General features: G+C 32.3%; 1 protein-coding gene across 1 annotated transcript in view; it reads left to right on the top strand.

Annotated features, from left to right (window-relative positions):
- Positions 1–22,113, top strand: part of LOC105164525 — a 35,234-nt gene extending 13,121 nt beyond the window's left edge. Inside the window, 1 exon segment of the mRNA XM_020694202.1 lies at positions 21,866–22,113. Coding sequence (XP_020549861.1) covers positions 21,866–22,113 — 248 coding nt within the window.

The raw sequence follows: 22,365 nt of genomic DNA, 5'->3' as shown, positions 1-22,365 counted from the left end.
AAACTTGCTTTAAAAAAACCGTTCAAAACATCTGAATTATGAACATTTTCAGAATTCGACGAAACTTGACCCAAGGCGTTGGTCTAGACCCAAACATTTGTATTGTTAGTTTACTAAGCGTAATAATAACTACAAGTTAATATAAAAGGGAAACAAACTAACTCTAAAAAACAATGCAAAACAGCTAAATTTTGAATGTTGTCAAAATTCCACGAAACTTGACCAAAACGTAGGTCTAGACCCAAGCATCTGTGTGGTAATTTGTAAAGTGTAATAATAACTACAACTTAGTATAAAACGGAAACAAGCTTATTTTAATAAAACCGTGCAAAACAGCTAAATTTTGAACGTTCTCAGAATTCCACGAAACATGACCCAAACGTTGGTCTAGATCCAAGTATTTGTGTGGTAAATTTGCTAAGCGTAATAATAACTACAAGTTAGTATAAAACGAAAACAAACTTGCATTGATAGAACCATGCCAAACAGCTAAACTTTGAACGTTATCAGAATTCGACGAAACTTGACTCAAACGTAGGTCTAGACCCAAACATCTGTGTGGAAAATTTGTAAATCGTAATAATAACTACAAGTTAGTATAAAAGGGAAACAAACTTGCTTTTATAAACACCTAAATGTTGAACGTTTTCATAATTCGACGAACCTTGACCAAACATAGGTCTAGACCAAGCATTTATGTGGTAAAGTTGCTAAGCATAATAACAACTACAAGTTAGTATAAATGGGAAAACAAACTTTCTTTACTAAAACAGTGCAAAACAGCTTAATTATGAACTTTTTCAAAATTCGACGATACTTGACCCACTCGTTGGTCTAGACCCAAGCATTTATATGGTAAATTTGCTAAGCGCAATAGTAACTATAAATTAGTATAAAAGAAAAACAAACTTACTTTAATCAAACCGTGTAACACACCCAAATTTTTAACGTTCTTAGAATTCCACGAAATTTGACCCAAACGTAGCTAGACCCAAGCATTTATGTGGTAAACTTGCTAAGTGTAATAATAACTACAAGTTAGTTAAAAGGGAAAACAAACTTGCTTTAATAAACCGTGTAAAACAGCTAAATTTTGAACATTCTCAGAATTCGACGAAACTTGACCCAGACGTAGGTCTAGACCCAAGTATTTGTGTGTTAAATTTTCTAAACGTAATAACAACTACAAGTTAGTACAAAATGGAAACAAACTTACTTTAAAAAGACCGTGCAAAACATCTAAATTTTGAACGTTCTTAGAATTCGATGGAACTTGACCCAATCGTTGGTCTAAACCCAAGAATTTGGGTGGTAAATTTGTTAAACGTAATAATACCTATAAGTTCGTATAAAAGGGAAACAAACTTGCCTTAATAAAACTTGGTAAACAGTTACATTTTGAACGTACTTAGGATTCGTCGAAACTTGACCCAAATGTAGGTCTATACCCAAGCATTTGTGTGGTAAATTTGGTAAGTGTAATAATAACTACAAGTTAGTATAAAAGGTAAACAAACTTATTTTAATAAAACCGTGCACAACAGCAAAATTTTGTATGTTCTCAGAATTCGACGAAACTTGACTCAAACGTAGGTCTTGACCCAAGCATTTTTCTGGTAATCTTGCTAATTGTAATAATTACTACAAGTTAGTATAAAAGGGAAAATAAACTTGCTTTACTAAAATCGTGTAAAACAACTAAATTTTGAACGTTCTTTGAATTCGACGAAACTTGATCCAAACATTAGTCTAGACCCAAGCATTTCTATGGTAAATTCGATAAGCGGAATAATAACTACAAGTTAGTATAAAAGAAAAACAAACTTATTTTAATAAGACCGTGTAAAACAACTAAATTTTGAATGTTTCTGAGTTCGAAGATACATGACCCAAATATTTGTCTACACTCAAGCGTTTGTGTGCTAAATTTTCTAAGCGTATTATTAACTACAAGTTAGTATAAAAGTGAAACAAACTTGCTTTAATAAAATCGTGCAAAAGCAGTTTAATTTTGAATGTACTCAGAATTCGAAAAATCTTGACCCAAAAGGTGGTCTAGACCCAAGCATTTGTGTTGTAAATTTGATAAGCGTAATAATAACTACAAATTAGTATAAAAGGGAAACTAACATGGTTTAATAAAACATGTAAAACAGCTAAATTTTGAATGTTATCAGAATTCGACGGAATTTGACCTAAACGTAGGTCAAGACCCAAGCATTTGTGTGGTAAATTTTATAAGTGTAATAATTACTACAAGTTAGAATAAAAGAAAAAACAAACTTGCTTTATTAAAATAGTGCGAAACAGCTAAATTTTGAACTTTTCTCAGAATTCCACGAAACTTGACCCAAAAGTTGGTCTAGACCTAAGAATTTGTATGAAAAATTTGCTATGCGGAATAATAACTATAAGTAAGTATAAAATGGAATCAAACTTGCTTTAATAAAACCGTGTAAATAAGCTATATTTTGAACGTTCTCAGAATTTGACGAAACATGACCCAAACGTAATAATAACTACAAGTTAGTATAGAATGGAAACAAACTTGCTTTAAAAAAACCGTGCAAAACATCTAAATTTTGAACGTTATCAGAATTCGACGAAACTTGACCCAAACGTTGGTCTAGACCCAGGAATTTGTGTGCTAAATTTGATAAACGTAATAATAACTACAAGTTAGTATAAAATGGAAAACAAACTTGCTTTAAAAAAACCGTTCAAAACATCTGAATTATGAACATTTTCAGAATTCGACGAAACTTGACCCAAGGCGTTGGTCTAGACCCAAATATTTGTATTGTTAGTTTACTAAGCGTAATAATAACTACAAGTTAATATAAAAGGGAAACAAACTAACTCTAAAAAATAATGCAAAACAGCTAAATTTTGAATGTTGTCAAAATTCCACGAAACTTGACCAAAACGTAGGTCTAGCCCAAGCATCTGTGTGGTAATTTGTAAAGTGTAATAATAACTACAACTTAGTATAAAACGGAAACAAACTTATTTTAATAAAACCGTGCAAAACAGCTAAATTTTGAACGTTCTCAGAATTCCACGAAACATGACCCAAACGTTGGTCTAGATCCAAGTATTTGTGTGGTAAATTTGCTAAGCGTAATAATAACTACAAGTTAGTATAAAACGAAAACAAACTTGCATTGATAGAACCGTGCCAAACAGCTAAACTTTGAACGTATCAGAATTCGACGAAACTTGACCTAAACGTAGGTCTAGACCCAAACATCTGTGTGGAAAGTTTGTAAATCGTAATAATAACTACAAGTTAGTATAAAAGGGAAACAAACTTGCTTTTATAAACACCTAAATGTTGAACGTTTTCATAATTCGACGAAACTTGACCAAACATAGGTCTAGACCAAGCATTTATGTGGTAAAGTTGCTAAGCAATGTTATCAGAATTCGACGGAACTTGACCTAAACGTAGGTCAAGACCCAAGCATTTGTGTGGTAAATTTTATAAGTGTAATAATTACTACAAGTTAGAATAAAAAAAAAAACAAACTTGCTTTAATAAAACCGTGCGAAACAGCTAAATTTTGAACTTTTCTCAGAATTCCACGAAACTTGACCCAAAAGTTGGTCTAGACCTAAGAATTTGTATGAAAAATTTGCTATGCGGAATAATAACTATAAGTAAGTATAAAATGGAATCAAACTTGCTTTAATAAAATCGTGTAAATAAGCTATATTTTGAACGTTCTCAGTATTTGACGAAATATGATCCAAACGTAATAATAACTACAAGTTAGTATAGAATGGAAACAAATTTGCTTTAAAAAAATCGTGCAAAACATCTAAATTTTGAACGTTATCAGAATTCGACGAAAGTTGACCCAAACGTTGGTCTAGACCCAGGAATTTGTGTTGTAAATTTGATAAACGTAATAATAACTACAAGTTAGTATAAAATGGAAAATAAACTTGCTTTAAAAAAACCGTTCAAAACATCTGAATTATGAACATTTTCAGAATTCGACGAAACTTGACCCAAGGCGTTGGTCTAGACCCAAACATTTGTATTGTTAGTTTACTAAGCGTAATAATAACTACCAGTTAATATAAAAGGGAAACAAACTAACTCTAAAAAACAATGCAAAACAGCTAAATTTTGAATATTGTCAAAATTCCACGAAACTTGACCAAAACGTAGGTCTAGACCCAAGCATCTGTGTGTTAATTTGTAAAGTGTAATAATAACTACAACTTAGTATAAAATGGAAACAAACTTATTTTAATAAAACCGTGCAAAACAGCTAAATTTTGAACGTTCTCAGAATTCCACGAAACATGACCCAAACGTTGGTCTAGATCCAAGTATTTGTGTGGTAAATTTGCTAACCGTAATAATAACTACAAGTTAATATAAACGTTTTCATAATTCGACGAAACTTGACCAAACATAGGTCTAGACCAAGCATTTATGTGGTAAAGTTGCTAATAATAATAATAAGTACAAGTTAGTATAAATGGGAAAACAAACTTTCTTTACTAAAACAGTGCAAAACAGCTTAATTATGAACTTTTTCAAAATTCGACGAAACTTGACCCAAATGTAGGTTTATACCCAAGCATTTGTGTGGTAAATTTGGTAAGCGTAATAATAACTACAAGTTAGTATAAAAGGTAAGCAAACTTATTTTAATAAAACCGTGCACAACAGCAAAATTTTGAATGTTCTCAGATTTCGACGAAACTTGACTCAAACGTAGGTCTAGACCCAAGCATTTTTCTGGTAATCTTGCTAAGTGTAATAATTACTACAAGTTAGTATAAAAGGGAAAATAAACTTGCTTTACTAAAATCGTGTAAAACAACTAAATTTTGAACGTTCTTTGAATTCGACGAAACTTGACCCAAACATTAGTCTAGACCCAAGCATTTCTATGGTAAATTCGCTAAGCGTAATAATAACTAGAAGTTAGTATAAAAGAAAAACAAACTTATTTTAATAAGACAGTGTCAAACAACTAAATTTTGAACGTTTTTGATTTCGAAGATACATGACCCAAATATTTGTCTACACTCAAGCGTTTGTGTGGTAAATTTTCTAAGCGTATTATTAACTACAAGTTAGTATAAAAGTGAAACAAACTTGCTTTAATAAAATCGTGCAAAAGCAGTTTAATTTTGAACGTACTCAAAATTCGAGAAATCTTGACCCAAAAGGTGGTCTAGACCCAAGCATTTGTGTTGTAAATTTGATAAGAGTAATAATAACTACAAGTTAGTATAAAAGGGAAACTAACATGGTTTAATAAAACCATGTAAAACAACTAAATTTTGAATGTTATCAGAATTCGACGGAACTTGACCTAAACGTAGGTCAAGACCCAAGCATTTGTGTGGTAAATTTTATAAGTGTAATAATTACTACAAGTTAGAATAAAAGGAAAAACAAACTTGCTTTAATAAAACCGTGCGAAACAGCTAAATTTTGAACTTTTCTCAGAATTCCACGAAACTTGACCCAAAAGTTGGTCTAGACCTAAGAATTTGTATGAAAAATTTGTTATACGGAATAATAACTACAAGTAAGTATAAAATGGAATCAAACTTGCTTTAATAAAACCGTGTAAATAAGCTATATTTTGAACGTTCTCAGAATTTGACGAAACATGTCCCAAACATAATAATAACTACAAGTTAGTATAGAATGGAACCAAACTTGCTTTAAAAAAACCGTGCAAAACGTCTAAAATTTGAACGTTATCAGAATTCGACGAAACTTGACCCAAACGTTGGTCTAGACCAAGGAATTTGTGTGGTAAATTTGATAAACGTAATAATAACTACAAGTTAGTATAAAATGGAAAACAAACTTGCTTTAAAAAAATCGTTCAAAACATCTAAATTTTAAACATTTTCAGAATTCGACGAAACTTGACCCAAACGTTGGTCTAGACCTAAGAATTTGTGTGGTAAATTTTCATAAACGTAATAATAACTACAAGTTAGTATAAAATGGAAACAAACTTGCTTTAAAAAAATCGTGCAAAACAACTAAATTTTGAACGTTCTCAAAATTCCACGAAACTTGACCCAAGGCGTTGGTCTAGACACAAGCATTAATTTGTTAAGCATAACAATAACTACAAGTTAGTATAAAAGGGAAACAAACTAACTCTAAAAAACAATGCAAAACAGCTAAATTTTGAATGTTGTCAAAATTCCACGAAACTTGACCAAAACGTAGGTCTAGACCCAAGCATTTGTGGGGTAAATTTGTAAAGTGTAATAATAACTACAAATTTGTATAAAATGGAAACAAACTTGATTTAATAAAATCGTGCAAAACAGCTAAATTTTGAACGTTCTCAGAATTCGACGAAACTTGACCTAAATGTAGGTCTAGACACAAGCATTTGTTTGGTAAATTTTGAAATAGCTAAATTTTGAACTTTTTTAGAATTCCATGAAACTTGACCCAAACGTTGGTCTAGATCCAAGCATTTGTATGGTAAATTTGCTAAGCGTAATAATAACTACAAGTTAGTATAAAACGAAAACAAACTTGCATTGATAAAGTCGTGCCAAACAGCTAAACTTTATACATTATCAGAATTTGACGAAACATGACCCAAACGTAGGTCTAGACCAAGATTCTGTGTGGTAAATTTGTAAAGCGTAATAATAACTACAAGTTAGTATAAAAGGAAAACAAACTTGCTTTTATAAAATCATGCAAAATAGCTAAATTTTAAACATTCTCAGAATTCCACAAAACATGACCCAAACATAGGTCCAAACGCAAGCATTTATGTAGTAAACTTGCGAAACGTAATAATAACTACAAGTTGTATAAAAGGAAAACAAACTTGCATTAATAAAACAGTGTAAAACAACTAAATTTTGAACGTTTTCATAATTCGACGAAACTAGACCCAAACGTAGATCTAGACCAAGCATTTATGTGGTAAACTTTTTAAGCATAATAATAACTACAAGTTAGTATAAAAGGAAAAACAAACTTGCTTTACTAAAACCGTGCAAAACAGCTAAATTGTGAACCTTCTCAGAATTCGACGAAACTTGACTCACACGTTGGTCTACATCCAAGCATTTGTATGGTAAATTTGCTAAGCGTAATAATAACTATAAGTTAGTATAAAAGGAAAATAAAATTACTTTAACAAAACCGTGTAACACAGCTAAATTTTGAAAGTTTTCAGACTTCGACGACACTTGACGCAAAGGTAGGTTTAGACCCGACTATTTGTGTGGTAAATTGCTAAGCGTCGTAATAACTACAAGTTAGTATAAAGGGAAGTAAACTTGCATTACTAAAATCGTGTAAAACAACTAAATTTTGAACGTTTGCCGAATTCGACGACACTTGACCAAAATGTTTGTCTAGACCCAAACATTTGTGTGGTAAATTTGCTTAGGGTACTAATAACTACAAGTTAGTATAAAAGGGAAACAAACTTGCTTTAATAAAACCATTCAAAACAGCTAAATTTTGAACGTTCTTAAAATTAGACCAAACTTGACCCAAATGTAGGTCTAGAACCAAGTATTTGTGTAATAACTTTGCAAAGCATAATAACAACTACAAGTTAGTATAAAAGGGAAACAAACTTGCTTTAAATGAAGACGTACAAAACAGTTAAATTTTGGACGTTTTTCTCAAAATTCGATGAAACTTAACCCAAACGTTGTTCTAGACGCAAGAATTTGTGTGGTAAATTTGCTAAGTGTAATAATAACTACAAGTTGTTATAAAAGGGAAATAAACTTGCATTAATATAACCGGGCAGAACAACTAAATTTTGAACGTTCTCAGAATTCGACGAAACTTGACCCAAATGTAGTGGTCTAGACCCAAGCATTTGTGTCGTAAATTTGTTAAGCGTAATAATAACTACAACTTAGTATAAAATGGAAAACAAACATGCTTTAATAAAACCGTGCAAAATAGCTAAATTTTGAACGTTCTCAGAATTCGACGAAACTTGACCCAAACGTTGGTGTAGAACAAAGCATTTGTTTGGTAAATTTGCTAAGCGTAATAATAACAAAAAGTTAGTATAAAAGGTAAACAAACTTGCTTTAATAAAACCGTGTAAAACCGCTAAATTTTGAACTTTCTTAAAATTCGACGAACCTTGATCCAAACGTAGGTTTAGACCAAAGCATTTGTGTGTTAATTTTGTGAGGTGTAATAATAACTACAAGTTAGTATAAATGGGAAACAAACTTGCTTTAAAAATCGTGCAAAACAACTGAATTTTGAACGTTCTCATAATTCCACAAACTTGACGCAAACGTGGGTCTAAACCCTTGCATTTGTATGGTAAATTGGCTTAGCATTAAAATAACTACAAGTTAGTATTAATGGGAAACATACTTTTTTTAGTAAAATCGTGCAAAATATCCAAATTTTGAATTGTCTGAAAATTCCACGAAACTTGACCCAAACGTTGGTCTAGACCCATGCATTTCTGTGGTAAATTTGCTAAGCGTAATAATAATAGCAATTTAGTATGAAAATGAAACTAACTTGCTTTGATAATAATAATAACAATTTAGTATAAAAGGAAAAACTAACTTGCTTTGATAAAACCGTGGAAAAAAGCTAAATTTTGAAGGTTCTCATACTTCGACGAAACTTGACCCAAACGTAGGTCTCGACCCAAGCACTTGTATGGCAAATTTGCCAATTGTAATAATAACTACAAGTTAGTACGAAAGGGAAACAAACTTGCTTTAATAAAATCGTGTAAAACAGCCAAATTTGAACGTTCTCATAATTCGATGAAACTTGACCCGATTGTTGGTCAAAATCCAATCATTTGTGTGGTAAATTTGCTAAGTGCATTAATAAAAACAAGTTAGTATAAAAGGAAAACAAACTTGTTTTAATAAAACCGTGCAAAAAAGCTAAATTTTGAACGTTCTTAGAATTCTTCGAAACTTGACCCAAACGAAGGTCTAGATCTAAACCTTTGTGTGGTAAATTTTCTAAGTTTAATAATTAACTACAAGTTAGTATAAAAGGGAAACAAACTTGCTTTAATAAGACCGTGCAAAATAGCTAAATTTTGAACGTTTTATGAATTCGACAAAACTTGACCCAGACATTGGTCTAGACCCAAGCATTTGTATGGTAAATTTGTTAGGCGTAATAATGTCTAAAAGTTAGTATAAAACGAAAACAAACTTGTTTTAATAAAACCGTCCAAAACAGCTAAATTTTGAATGTTCTTAGAATTCGACGAAACTTAACACAAATGTAGTTCTAGACCCAAGTATTTGTGGGGTAATTTACTAAGCGTAATTACCACTACAAGTTAGTATAAAAGGGAAACAAACTTGCTTTAATAAAGCCGTACAAAACAGCTAAATTTTTAACGCTCTCAGAATTCGACGAAACATAACCCAAACATTGTTGTACATGCAAGAATTTGTGTGGTAAAATTACTTAGCGTAATAATAAGTACAAGTTAGTATAAAAGGGAAACAAACTTGCTTTAATAAAGCTGTGAAAAAACACATAAATTTTGAACGTTCTCAGAATTTGAGGAAACTGGACCCAAACATTGGTCTAGACCCAAGCATTTGTGTGGTAAAGTTTTTAAGTGTATTAATAATGATAAGTTGGTATAAAAGGGAAACAAACTTGCATTAATCAAACCAGGCAAAATAGCTAAATTTTGAACGTTCTCAGAATATGACGAAAGTTGGCTCAAACGTTGGTGTAGACCCAAGTATTTGTATAGTAAATTTGCTAAGCGTAATAATAACAAATAATTTAGTATGAAAGGAAAACAAACTTTATTTAGTAAAACCGTGCAAAACAATTAAATTTTAAGCATTCTCAAAATTCCATGAAACTTGACCCAAACATAGGTCTAGACCCAAGCATTTGTGTGGTAAGTTTGATAAGCTAAATAATAACTACAAGTTAGTATAAAAGAAAAACAAACTTGCTTTAATAAGACCGTGCAAAATAGCTGAATTTTGAAGGTTCTCAGAATTCGACGAAACTTGATCCAAATGTTGGTATGAACCCATACATTTGTGTGGTAAATTTGCTATGTGTAATAATATCTACAAGTTAGTATAAAAGGGAAACAAACTTGTTTTAATAGAACCGTCCAAAACAGCTGAATTGTGAACGTTCTAAGAATTCGACGAAACTTGACCCAAACGTTGTTCTACATGCAAGAATTTGTGTGGTAAAATCACTAAGCGTAATAATAAGTACAAGTTAGTATAAAAGGGAAACAAACTTGCTTTAATAAAACTGTGCAAAACAGCTAAATTTTGAATGTTCTCAAAATTCGACAAATCTTAACCCAAACGTTGGTCTGACCCAAGCATTTGTGTGGTAAATTTGCTAAACGTAATAATAACAACTAGTTAGTATAAAACGAAAAACAAACTTGCTTTAATAAAATCGTGCAAAATAGCTAAATTTGAACGTTCTCAGAATTCCACGAAACTTGACCCAAAAGTTGATCTGGACCCAAGCGTTTGTATGGTAAATTTGCTAAGCATAATAATAACTACAAGTTACTATAAAATGATAACAAACTTTCTTTATTTAAACCGTGTAAAACAGTTAAATTTTAAAAGTTCTCAGAATTCGACGAAACTTGACCCAAACGTAGGTCTAGAGCTAAGCATTTGTGTGGTAAAATTGCTAAGCGTAATACTAACTACAAATTAGTTAAAAGGGAAACAAACTTGCTTTAATAAAACCGTGTAAAACAGCTAAATTTTGAACGTTGTCAGAATTCAACGAAACTTGACCCAAATATTTGTCTAGACGCAAGAATTTGTTTGGTAAATCTACTAAGCATACTAATAACTACAAGTTAGTATGAAAGGAAAACAAACTTGTTTTAATAAAACCGTGCAAAACAGTTAAATTTTGAAGGTTCTTGCAATTCGACGAAACATGACCCAAACGTTGATCTAGACCCAAGCATTTGTATGGTAAATTTGCTAAGCGTAATAATAACTACAAGTTAGTATAGAAGGGAAACAAACTTGCTATAATAAAATCGTGTAAAACAGCTAAATTTCGAACGTTCTCATAATTCGACGAAACTTGACCCAAACGTAGGTCTAGACCCAAGCATTTGTGTGGAAAATTTGCTAAGCGTAATAATAACTACAAGTTAATATAAAACGGAAACAAACTTTAATAAATAAAACTGTGTAAAACAGCTAAATTTTGAACGTTCTCAGAATACGACGAAACATGACCCAAATGTTTGTCTAGACCCAAGCATTTGTCTGATAAATTTGATAAGCGTAATAATAACTATAAGTTAGTATAAAAGGGGAAAAAACTTTCTTTAATAAAATCGTTCAAAACAGCTAAATTTTGAACGTTCTAAGAATGCGACGAAACTTGACCGAAATGTAGGTCTAGACCCAAGAAATTATGTGGTAAATTTGCTAAGTGTAATAATAAGTTACTAGTTAGTATAAAATGGAAACAAACTTGCATTAATAAAATCGTGCCAAACAGCTAAATTATTAACGTTCTAATAATTCGACGAAACTTGACCCAAACGTAGGTCTGACCCAAGCATTTGTGTAGTATTGCTAAGCGTAATAATAACTACAAGTTAGTATAAAACGGTAAACAAACTTGCTTTAATAAAAGCGTGCTAAACATTTAAATTTTAAACGTTCTCAGAATTCCACGAAACTTGACCCAAAAGATGGTCCAGACCCAAGCATTTGTATGGTAAATTTATTAAGCGTAATAATAAGTACAAGTTAGTATAAAATGGAAAACAAACTTGCTTTAATAAAACCGTGTAAAACTGCTAAATTTTAAACGTTCTCAGAATTCGATGAAACTTGACCCAAAAGTAGGTCTAGACCCAAGCATTTGTGTGGAAAATTTGCTAATCGTAATATTAACTACAAGTTAGTATAAAAGGAAAACAAACTTGGTTTAATAAAACCGTGTAAAACAGTTAAATTTTGAACGTTCTCAAAATTCGACGAATCTTGACCCAAATGTTGGTCTAGACCCAAACATTTGTGTGGTAAATTCGCTGAGCGTAATAATAACTACAAGTTAGTATAAAAGAAAAACAAACTTGTTTTAAATAAAACCGTGCAAAATAGCTAAATTTTGAACGTTATTAGAATTCGACGAAACTTGACCCAAACGTAGATCTGGACTCGAGCATTTGTGTGGTAATTTTGCTAAGCGTAATAGTAATTACAAGATAGTATAAAAGGGAAACAAACTTGCTTTAATAAAGATGTACAAAACAGCTAAATTTTGAACATTTTCAAAATTTGACGAAATATAACCCAAACGCTGCTCTAGACGCAAGACTTTGTGTGGTAAATTTGATAAGCATACTAATAAGTACAAGTTACTATAAAAGGGAAACAAACTTGCTTTAATAAAACTGTGCAAAATAGCTAAATTTTGAACGTTCTAAGAATTCGACGAAACTTAACCCAAATGTAGGCTAGACCCAAGTATTTCTGTTGTAAATTTGCTAAGCGTAATGATAAGTTACAAGTTAGTATAAAACGGAAACAAACTTGCATTAATAAAATCGTGCCAAACAGCTAAATTTTTAACGTTCTCATAATTCGACGAAACATGACCCAAACGTAGCTCTAGACCCAATCATTTATTTTGGTAACTTTGCTATGCGTAATAATAACTACAAGTTAGTATAAAAGAGAAAACAAACTTGCTTTAATAAAACCGTGCAAAACAGCTAAATTTTTAACGTTATCAGAATTCCAAAAAACTTGACCCAAAAGTTGGTCTAGACCCAAGCATTTGTGTAGTAAATTTGCTAAACATAATAATAACAAAATGTTAGTATAAAAGGGAAAGAAACTTCTTGTAATAAAACCGTGTAAAACTGCTAAATTTTAAACTTTCTCAGAATTCGACGAAAGTTGACCCAAATGTAGGTCTAGACCCAAGCAATTGTGTGGAAAATTTTCTAAGCGTAATATTAACTACAAGTTAGTATATAAGGGAAACAAACTTGGTTTAATAAAACTGTGCATAACAGCTAAATTTTGAACGCTCTCAAAATTCGACGAATCTTGACCCGAATGTTGGTCTAGACCCAAGTATTTGTGTTGTAAATTCGTTAAGCGTAATAATAACCATAAGTTAGTATAAAAGAGAAACAAACTTACATTAATAAAAGCGGGCAAAACGGCTAAATTTTGAGTGTTTTCAGAATTCGACGAAACTTAACCCAAACGTAGGTCTAGACCCAAGTATTTGTGTGGTAAATTTGCTAAGCATAAAAATAACTATAACTTAGTATAAAATGAAAAACAAACTTGCTTTAATAAAACCATGCAAAACAGCTAAATTTTGAACGTTCTCAGAATTCGACGAAACTTGACCCAAACGTAGGTCTAGACCCAAGCATTTGTATGGTAAGTTTTCTAAGCGTAATAATAACTACAAGTTAGTATAAAAGTTATGACAAACTTGCTTTAATAAAACCGTGCAAAACAGCTAAATCTGAACGTTCTCAGAATTCCACGAAACTTGACCCAAAAGTTGGTCTAGACCTAAGCATTTGTGTGGTAAATTTGCTAAGTATAATAATAACTACAAGTTAGTATAAAAGGGAAACAAACATATTTTAATAAAATCGTGCAAAATAGCTAAATTTTGAACATTCTTGGGATTAGACGAAACTTGACCCAAACGTAGGTATAGAACCAAGTATTTGTGTGGTAACTTTGCTAAGCAGAATAATAACTGCAAGTTAGTATAAAAGGGAAACAAACGTACTTTAATAAAGATGTAGAAAACAGCTAAATTTTTAACGTACTTAGAATTCGACGAAACTTAACCCAAACGTTGCTCTAGATGCAAGAATTTGTGTGGTAAATTTAATAAGTATAGTAATAAGTAGAAGTTAGTTTATAAGGGAAACAATCTTGCTTTAATAAAACTATGCAAAAGAGCTAAATTTTGAACGTTCTCAGTATGCGACGAATCTTGACCCAAACATTGGTCTAGAGACAAGCATTTGTATGGTAAATTTGCTAAGCGTAATAATAACTACAAATTAGTATAAAAGGGAAACATGCTTGTTCTAATAAAATCGTGTAAAACAGCTAAATTTTGAAAGTTCTCAGAATTCAGCGAAACGTGACCCAAACGTAGGTCCAGAATCAAGAATTTGTGTAGTAAATTTGCTAAGTGCAATAATAACAGCAAGATAGTATAAAACGGAAACAAACTTGCTATAGAAAAACCTTGCAAAACAGCTAAATTTTGAAAGTTCTAAGAATTCCACGAAACTTGATCCAAACGTTGGTCTAGTCCCATGCATTTGTGTGATAACTTTGCTAGGCGTAATAATAACTACAAAATATTATGAAAGGCAAACAAACTTTCTTTAACAAAACCGTGCAAAACAGCTAAATGTTGAAGGTTCTCAGATTCACAAAACTTGACCCAAATGTAGGTCTAAACCCTTGCATTTGTGTGGTAAATTTGCTTACCATAAAAATTACTACAAGTTTAGTATATAAGGGAAACAAACTTTCTTTAGTAAAACCATGCAAAATAGCCAAATTTTGAACGCTGTCGAAATTCCTTGAAATTTGACCCAAACGTCGGTCTAGACCCATGCAATCGTGTGGTGAATTTGCTAAGCGTAATAATAACAACAATTTAGTATGAAAAGAAAACATACTTTCTTTACTAAAACGGTGCAAAACAACTAAATTTTAAACGTTCTCAGAATTCCACGAAACTTGACCCAAACGTAGGTCAAGACCCAAGCATTTGTGTAGTAAGATTGCTAAGCGTAATAATAACTACAAGTTATTATAAAAGGAAAAACAAACTTGTTGTAATAAAACCGTGCAAAAACAACTAAATTTTGAAGGTTCTCGTAATTCGACGAAACTTCACCCAAACGTTGGTCTAGACCAAAGCATTTGTATGGTAAATTTTCTAAGCGTAGTAATAATTATAAGTTAGTATAAAGGCGAAATAAACTTGCTTTAATAAAACCGTGTAAAACAGCTAAACTTTGAATGTTCTCAGAATTCGACAAAACTTGACCCAAACGTACCCAAGCATTTGTGTGGTAATTTTACTATGCGTAATAATAACTACAAGTTATTATAAAAGGGAAACAAACTTATTTTAAAAAAACCTTGCAAAATAGCTAAATTTTGAACCTTCTAAGAATTCCACGAAACTTGACCCAAACGTTAGTCTAGTCCCATGCATTTGTCTGGTAAATTTGGTAGGCGTAATAATAACTACAAGTTAGAATGAAAGGCAAACAAACTTTCTTTAATAAAATCTTGCAAAACAGCTAAATGTCAAAACGTTTTCAGAATTCCACAAAACTTGACCCAAATGTAGGTCTAAACCATTGCATTTTTGTGCTAAATTGGCTTAGCATAAAAATAACTACAAGTTAGTATAAAAGGAAAACAATCTTTCTTTAGTAAATCCGTGCAAAATAGCAAAATTTTTTAACATTCTTAAAATTCCACTAGATTTGACCCAAACGTTTGCTCAGCATAATAATAACAACAGTTTAGTATGAACAGGAAACAAACATTTTTTAGTAAAATGGCGCAAAACAACTAAATTTTAAACGTTATCAGAATTCCACGAAACTTGACCCAAACGTAGGTCTAGACCGAAGCATTTGTGAGGAAAGTTTGCTAAGCGTAATAATAATTACAAGTTAGTATTAAAGGGAAAACAAACTTATTTTTATAAAACCGTGCAAAACAGCAAGATTTTGAAAGTTCTCTTAATTCGACGAAACTTAACCTAAACGTTGGTCTAGACCCAAGCATTCATATGGTAAATTTCTAAGCGTAATAATAACTACAAGTTAGTTTAAAAGGGAAATAAACTTGCTTTAATAAAATTATGAAAAACAGCTAAACTTTGGACGTTTTTAGAATTCGACGAAACTTGTTCCAAACGTAGGTCTAGACCCAAGCATTTGTGAGGTAAATTTGTTAAGCGTAATAATAACTAGACCTTAATATAAAAGGGAAACAAACTTGAATAAATTAACCGTGTAAAATAGCTAAATTATAAACGTTTTCAGAATTCGACGAAACTAGACCTAAATGTTTGTCTAGACCCAAGCATTCGTATGATAAATTTGCTAAGTGTAATAGTAAAAATGAGTTAGTATAAAAGGGAAAGAAACTTGCTTAATAAAACTGTGCAAAACAGCTAAATTTTGAACGTTCTTAGAATTAGACGAAACTTGACCCAAATATAGGTCTAGAACCAAGCATTTATTTGGTAAATTTGCTAAGCGTAATAATAACTAGAAATTAGTATAAAATGGAAAGAAACTTGCTTTAATAAAACCGTGTAAAACAGCTAAATTTTAAACGTTCTCATAATTCGACGACACTTGACCCAAACATAGGTCTTGACCCAAGCATTTGTGTGATAAATTTGCTATGCATAATAGTAACTACAAGTAAGTATGAAAAAAAATAAACTGGGTTTTATAAAACCGTGTAAAACAGCTAAATTTTGAACGTTCTCATAAATCGACGAAACTTGGCCCAAATATTTTTCTAGACCCAAGCATTTGTGTGGTAAATTTGCTTAGCGTAATAACAACTACAAGTTAGTATAAAAGGAAAACAAACTTGCTTTAAAAAAAACCTTTGGAAACAGTTAAATTTTGAATGTTCTAATAATTCCACGAAACATGATCGAAACGTTGGACTAGTCCCATGCATATGTTTGGCTAATTTGCTAGGCGTAATAATAACTACAAGTTAGTATGGAAGGCAAACAAAGTTTGTTTAATAAAACCGTGCAAAACAGCTAAATGTTGAACGTTCTAAGAAGTCCACATAACTTGACCCAAACGTAGGTCTAAACCCTTGCGTTTGTGTGGTAAATTGGCTTCGAATAAAAATAACTACAAGTTAGTATATAAGTGAAAATAAACTTTCTTATGTAAAACCGTGCAAAATAGCCAAATTTTGAACGTTCTCAAAATTCCACGAAATTTGACCCAAACATTGGTCTAGACCTATGCAATTGTGGTAAATTTGTTAAGCGTAATAATAACAACAATTTAGTATGAAAGGGAAACAAACTTTCTTTAGTAAAACAGTGCAAAATAACTAAATTTTGAACGTATTCAGAATTTCACGAAACATGACCCAAATGTAGGTCTAGACCCAAGCATTTTTGTGGTAAGTTTGCTAAGCGCAATAATGACTACAAGTTAGTATAAAAGCGAAACAAACTTGTTTTAATAAAGATGTACAAAACAGCTAAATTTTGAACGTTCTCAGAATTCGATTAAACTTGACCCAAACGTTGGTCTACACGCAAGAATTTGGAATGTAAATTTGTTATGCGTTATAATAAGTATAAGTAAGTATAAAAGGGAAACAAACTTGATTCAATAAAATTGTGCAAAACAGTTAAATTTTGAACGTTTTCAGAATTCGACGAATCTTGACCCAAACGTTGGTCTAGACCCAAGTATTTGTATGCTAAATTTGCCAAGCATAATAACTATAAATTAATATAAAAGATAAACAAACTTGTTTTAATAAAACCGTGTAAAACAGCTCAATTTTGAACGGTCTCAGAATTCGACGAAACTTGACCCAAACGTAGGTCTAGACCCAAGCATTTGTGTAGTTAATTTGCTAAGTATAATAATAACTACAAGTTAGTATAAAAGGGAAACAAACTTGCTTTAATAAAACCGTGTGAACCGTTAAATTTTGAACGTTCACAGAATTCGACGAAACTTGACCCGAACGTAGGTCCAGACCCATGCATTTGTGTAGTAAATTGGCTTAGCATAAAAATATCTACAAGTTAGTATAAAATGGAAACTAACGTTTTTTCGTAAAACCGTGAAAAATAGCCAGATTTGAACATTCTCAAAATTCTAAGAAACTTGACCCAAACATTGGTCTATACCCACGCAATTGTGTTGTAAATTTGGTAAGCGTAATAATAACAACAATTTAGTATGAAAGAGAAAACAAACTTGTTTTAATAAAACCGTGCAAAATAGCTAAATTTTTAACGTTCTCAGAATTCGACGAAAATTGACCCAAATGTTGGTCTAGACCAAGCATTTGTATGGTAAATTTTCTAAGCGTAATAATAACTACAAGTTAGTATAAAGGGGAAATAAACTTGCTTTAATAAAACCGTGTAAAACAGCTAAATTTTGAACGTTCTTAGAATTCGACGAAAGTTGACGCAAACGTAGGCCTAGACCCAAGCATTTGTGCGGTAAATTTGCTAAGCTTAATAATTACTACAAGTTAATGTAAAAGGGAAACAAACTTGAATTAATAAAATCGTGTAACACAGCAAAATTTTGAACCTTCTCAGAATTCGACGAAACATGTTCCAAATGTTTCTCTAGACCCAAGCATTTAGGTGATAAACTTGCTAAGTATAATAATAACTACAAGTTAGTATAAAAGGGAAAAACTTGATTTAATAAAACCGTGCAAAACAGCTAAATTTTGAACGTTCTTAGAATTCGACGAAACTTGACCCAAATGTAGGTCTAGACCCAAGCATTTATGTGGTAAATTTGCTAAGCGTAATAATAACTACAAGTTAGTATAAAAGAGTAACAAACTTGCTTTAATAAAACCGTGTAAAACCGCTAAATTTTGAACATTCTCAAAATTCGACGAAACTTGACCCAGACGTAGGTCTATACCCAAGAATTTGTGTGATAAAATTGCTACGCGTAATAATAACTACAAGTTAGTATAAAAGGGAAACAAACTTGGTCTAAAAAACCTTGCAAAACAGTTAAATTTTGAATGTTCTTAGAATTCGACGAAACTTGACCCAAATGTAGGTTTAAACCCTTGTATTTGTGAGGTAAATTGGCTTAGCATAAAAATAACTATAAGTTAGTATAAAAGGGAAATTAGGAGCCCGTTTGGTTGTGTTTTCGTTTTCATTTTCAGTTTCCAACATTTGGAAATGGGTAAAAATGCTTTATTGGTTTTTTTGCGAAAACTGTACTATATTTGGATTAGTTGTTTCCAAATGTAGGTATTTAGGTGTGAGAATGTTGAATATAGGTATATGCATTTTTGATGTGACAGATGACCAAATTGATTGAATATGTGAAATTATAAAATAATCAAAGTAAGTCTTGCCATTTGAAATAATTTTAATTGATTTGAAACAAGAAAAGAAATGCTGACAAGATAAGACAGGTATGACAAACCCATATGACCTATAATTTCAAAAATTTGAGAATTAAAGTATGAATGCATTCTCAATGAAAATGGCTTGACCAAACAAAATCCCAACTGCCCAAATAGTGAAAAATGGAAAAAATCTCACTGAAAATACAACCAAACAGGCTTTAACTTTCTTTAGTAAAACCGTGCAAAATAGCCAAATTTTGAACGTTCTCAAAATTCAACGAAACTTAACCCAAACGTTGGTCTAGACCCATGCAATTGTGTGGTAAATTTGCAAAGTGTAGTAATAACAACAATTTAGTATGAAAGTGAAACAAACTTTCTTTACTATAACGGTGCAAAACAACTAAATTTTAAACGTTCTCAAAATTCCACGAACCTTGACCCAAACGTAGGTTTTGACACAAGCATTTTTGTGGTAAGTTTGCTGAGCGTAATAATAACTACAAGTTAGTATAAAAGGGAAAACAAACTTGTTTTAATAAAACCATGCAAAACAGCTAAATTTTTAACGTTATCAGAATTCGACGAAACTTGACCCAAATGTTGGTCTAGACCAAGCATTTGTATGGTAAATTTTCTAAGCGTAATAATAACTACAAGTTTGTATAAAGGGTAAATAAACTTGCTTTAATAAAACCGTGTAAAATAGCAAAATTTTGAACGTTCTCAGAATTCGACGAAAGTTGACGCAAACGTAAGCCTAGACTCAAGCATTTGTGTGGTAAATTTTCTAAGCGTAATAATTACTACAAGTTAATATAGAAGGGAAACAAACTTGAATTAATAAAATCGTGTAAAATAGCTAAATTTTGAACGTTCTCATAATTCGACGAAATTTGAGCCAAATGTTTGTCTAGTCCCATGCATTTGTGTGATAAATTTGCTAAGCGTAATAATAACTACAAGTTAGAATAAAATGGAAAAACTTGCTTTAATAAAACCGTGTAAAACAGCTAAATTTTGAACGTTCTTAGAATTCGACAAAACTTGACCCAAATGTAGGTTTAGACCAAAGCATTTATATAGTAAATTTGTTAAGCGTAATAATAACTACAAGCTAGTATAAAAGGGAAACAAACTTTTTTTTTTTTTTTTAACCAAAACCACCTAGGAGGTGGGGGGAGCTTTTCGGAGTCCCCAGTCCTTCTATATTAAAACGCCCAAAATAGTTACAACGGGGAGGGCTACCTCCCTAAAATTTCTAGTAAAGCTATAAACAAGGAGTACTACTCCCTTACAAATAGAGCAACAAAAAACAAGGAGTACTACTCCCTTACAGCAAAAGACCCGAACAGGTGTCGTATAAAAATTATGGCGACTCAAAAAGGTTTTTGTTATCCCACCACGTCGTGGATCACACAGCACCTGCAAATAAATCTGTACAAAAAGGCCAAGCCAGAGTATGTGTAATGTTCCAAAAGGATAAATAATGAACATAAGTATTAAAATGGGGATCATGTCTGTATGGCTGTCAGCCTTTGTACCTGTGAGAGGAGTTGATAAGACCTGCGAAAGATATAGCAACTAACAACTAGATAAAGGAGAGGAAAAAATTGGTCCCAACGTCAACCATATGGGAGAGTAACCTCGAACGAATCCATATAGGGACAATCACAAAAACAACACAGAAAAGCTCCGATAGGACAACATGAATCAGCGAAGAACTAGTCAGTAACGAAGTACCCCTAATTACATGAAAATATATTTTAACTGAAATTAAAAGTATTAGTACTTCTAATTCTAATAGCAGGCAAGGAGCAGGCGTCCAGTCTAATCAAACCTTTAGGAATACCAGTGATATTGTCAGGAGATAAAATGGTGAGTTGTTGGCTGAAACAGGCTTGGTTAGCAAAATAATCGGCCACTTGGTTACCCTCTCTAAAGATGTGTGATATCTTGAACTCAGTTTGGGATAGAAGCTCTCTAATTTGTTGCAGCAAGTTCTGAAGGTGCCATGGCCCTTTGGGGGAAGAGGAAATAAGCTTGATGGCGATGTTAGCATCTGTTTCCACCCAAATTTTCCTAATGTTGTTATCAATGCACAATTTAACGCCTCTATATATAGCATTTAGTTCTGCTGCTGTGTTGGACATGAGGCCAAGATGTTCTTGGAATGTAAAGACGGTCTGACCTAGATGATTTCTGATGATGCCGCCTGCTCCTGGAATGCTTGGATTTCCTTTTGAGGCCCCATCCATGTTCAATTTGAACCAACCCCTATCTGGCTTAATCCACTTAACAATAGAGATTTTAGAAGAAGTCTTCTGAGGGGGAAGTGAAATTTTGAGATTTTAGAAGAAGTCTTCTGAGGGGGAAGTGAAATTTTAAAAAGAGAGGCAACAGATCTGTCCCCTTTCCAGTGTATAGATCTCATGAGATTGGTTTTACCAAGAAGTTGAAGATAATTGAGGGTTTGAGAGATAATACGATTAGGTTTGAAAGGAGCCCCCTCAAATATGGCAGCATTCCTACAAGTCCAAGTGTTCCACATGATCAGCGGGGGAAGAATATCTCTGATGTGAAGCTGATTAGAAATATTACTTCTCCAAGCTTGAAGGATCATGAAAAAATTGTCCGTGATTGGAATATTGAGTTGAAATTTGGAGGCAAAGAAGCTCCAGACTTCAAGGGAGACCTTGTTATGAAGGAAAGGTGAGGGATAGTCTCCTCCTCCTTCAAGCAGCAAACGCATCTAGAGGCCAGAGAGATGCCCTTTTGTTTGAGTCTACTGTCGACTGGTATCCAGTTATGTTGTTTGAGTCTACTGTCGACTGGTATCCAGTTATGGAGGACTTTCCAAATGAAGATAGAAATAGTAGGCCGGACAAGGGGAGACCAGAGACTTTTGAAGATGGAAAAGGAAGGTTTGTGGTCTCTAGTAATCTCCTGAGCTGATTTGGTAGAGAAGAAACCATGGGGGGATGGTTTCCAATGCATAAAATCTTGGTGCTGAGGATTAATGGGGATTTGGAAAATAAGCTCTATGATATGCTGAGAAACAGCCTCCTTCAATTTTACTAATATCCCATGTGTGGTTGTTCCAGAAGTTATTGACCAGGGCATTGGATGCTCTGTTGGGTTGTATAAGGGATTGAAGGGTGCCAGCAGGGAGCCAACAATCATACCAGAAAGATACATTACCAGCTC

Source organism: Sesamum indicum, linkage group LG6, assembly GCF_000512975.1.
Source record: "Sesamum indicum cultivar Zhongzhi No. 13 linkage group LG6, S_indicum_v1.0, whole genome shotgun sequence".
In the NCBI taxonomy this organism is placed as follows: Eukaryota; Viridiplantae; Streptophyta; class Magnoliopsida; order Lamiales; family Pedaliaceae; genus Sesamum; species Sesamum indicum.
Note: the sequence above shows the minus strand (reverse complement) of the source record. Positions and strands in the feature narration are given on the sequence as shown.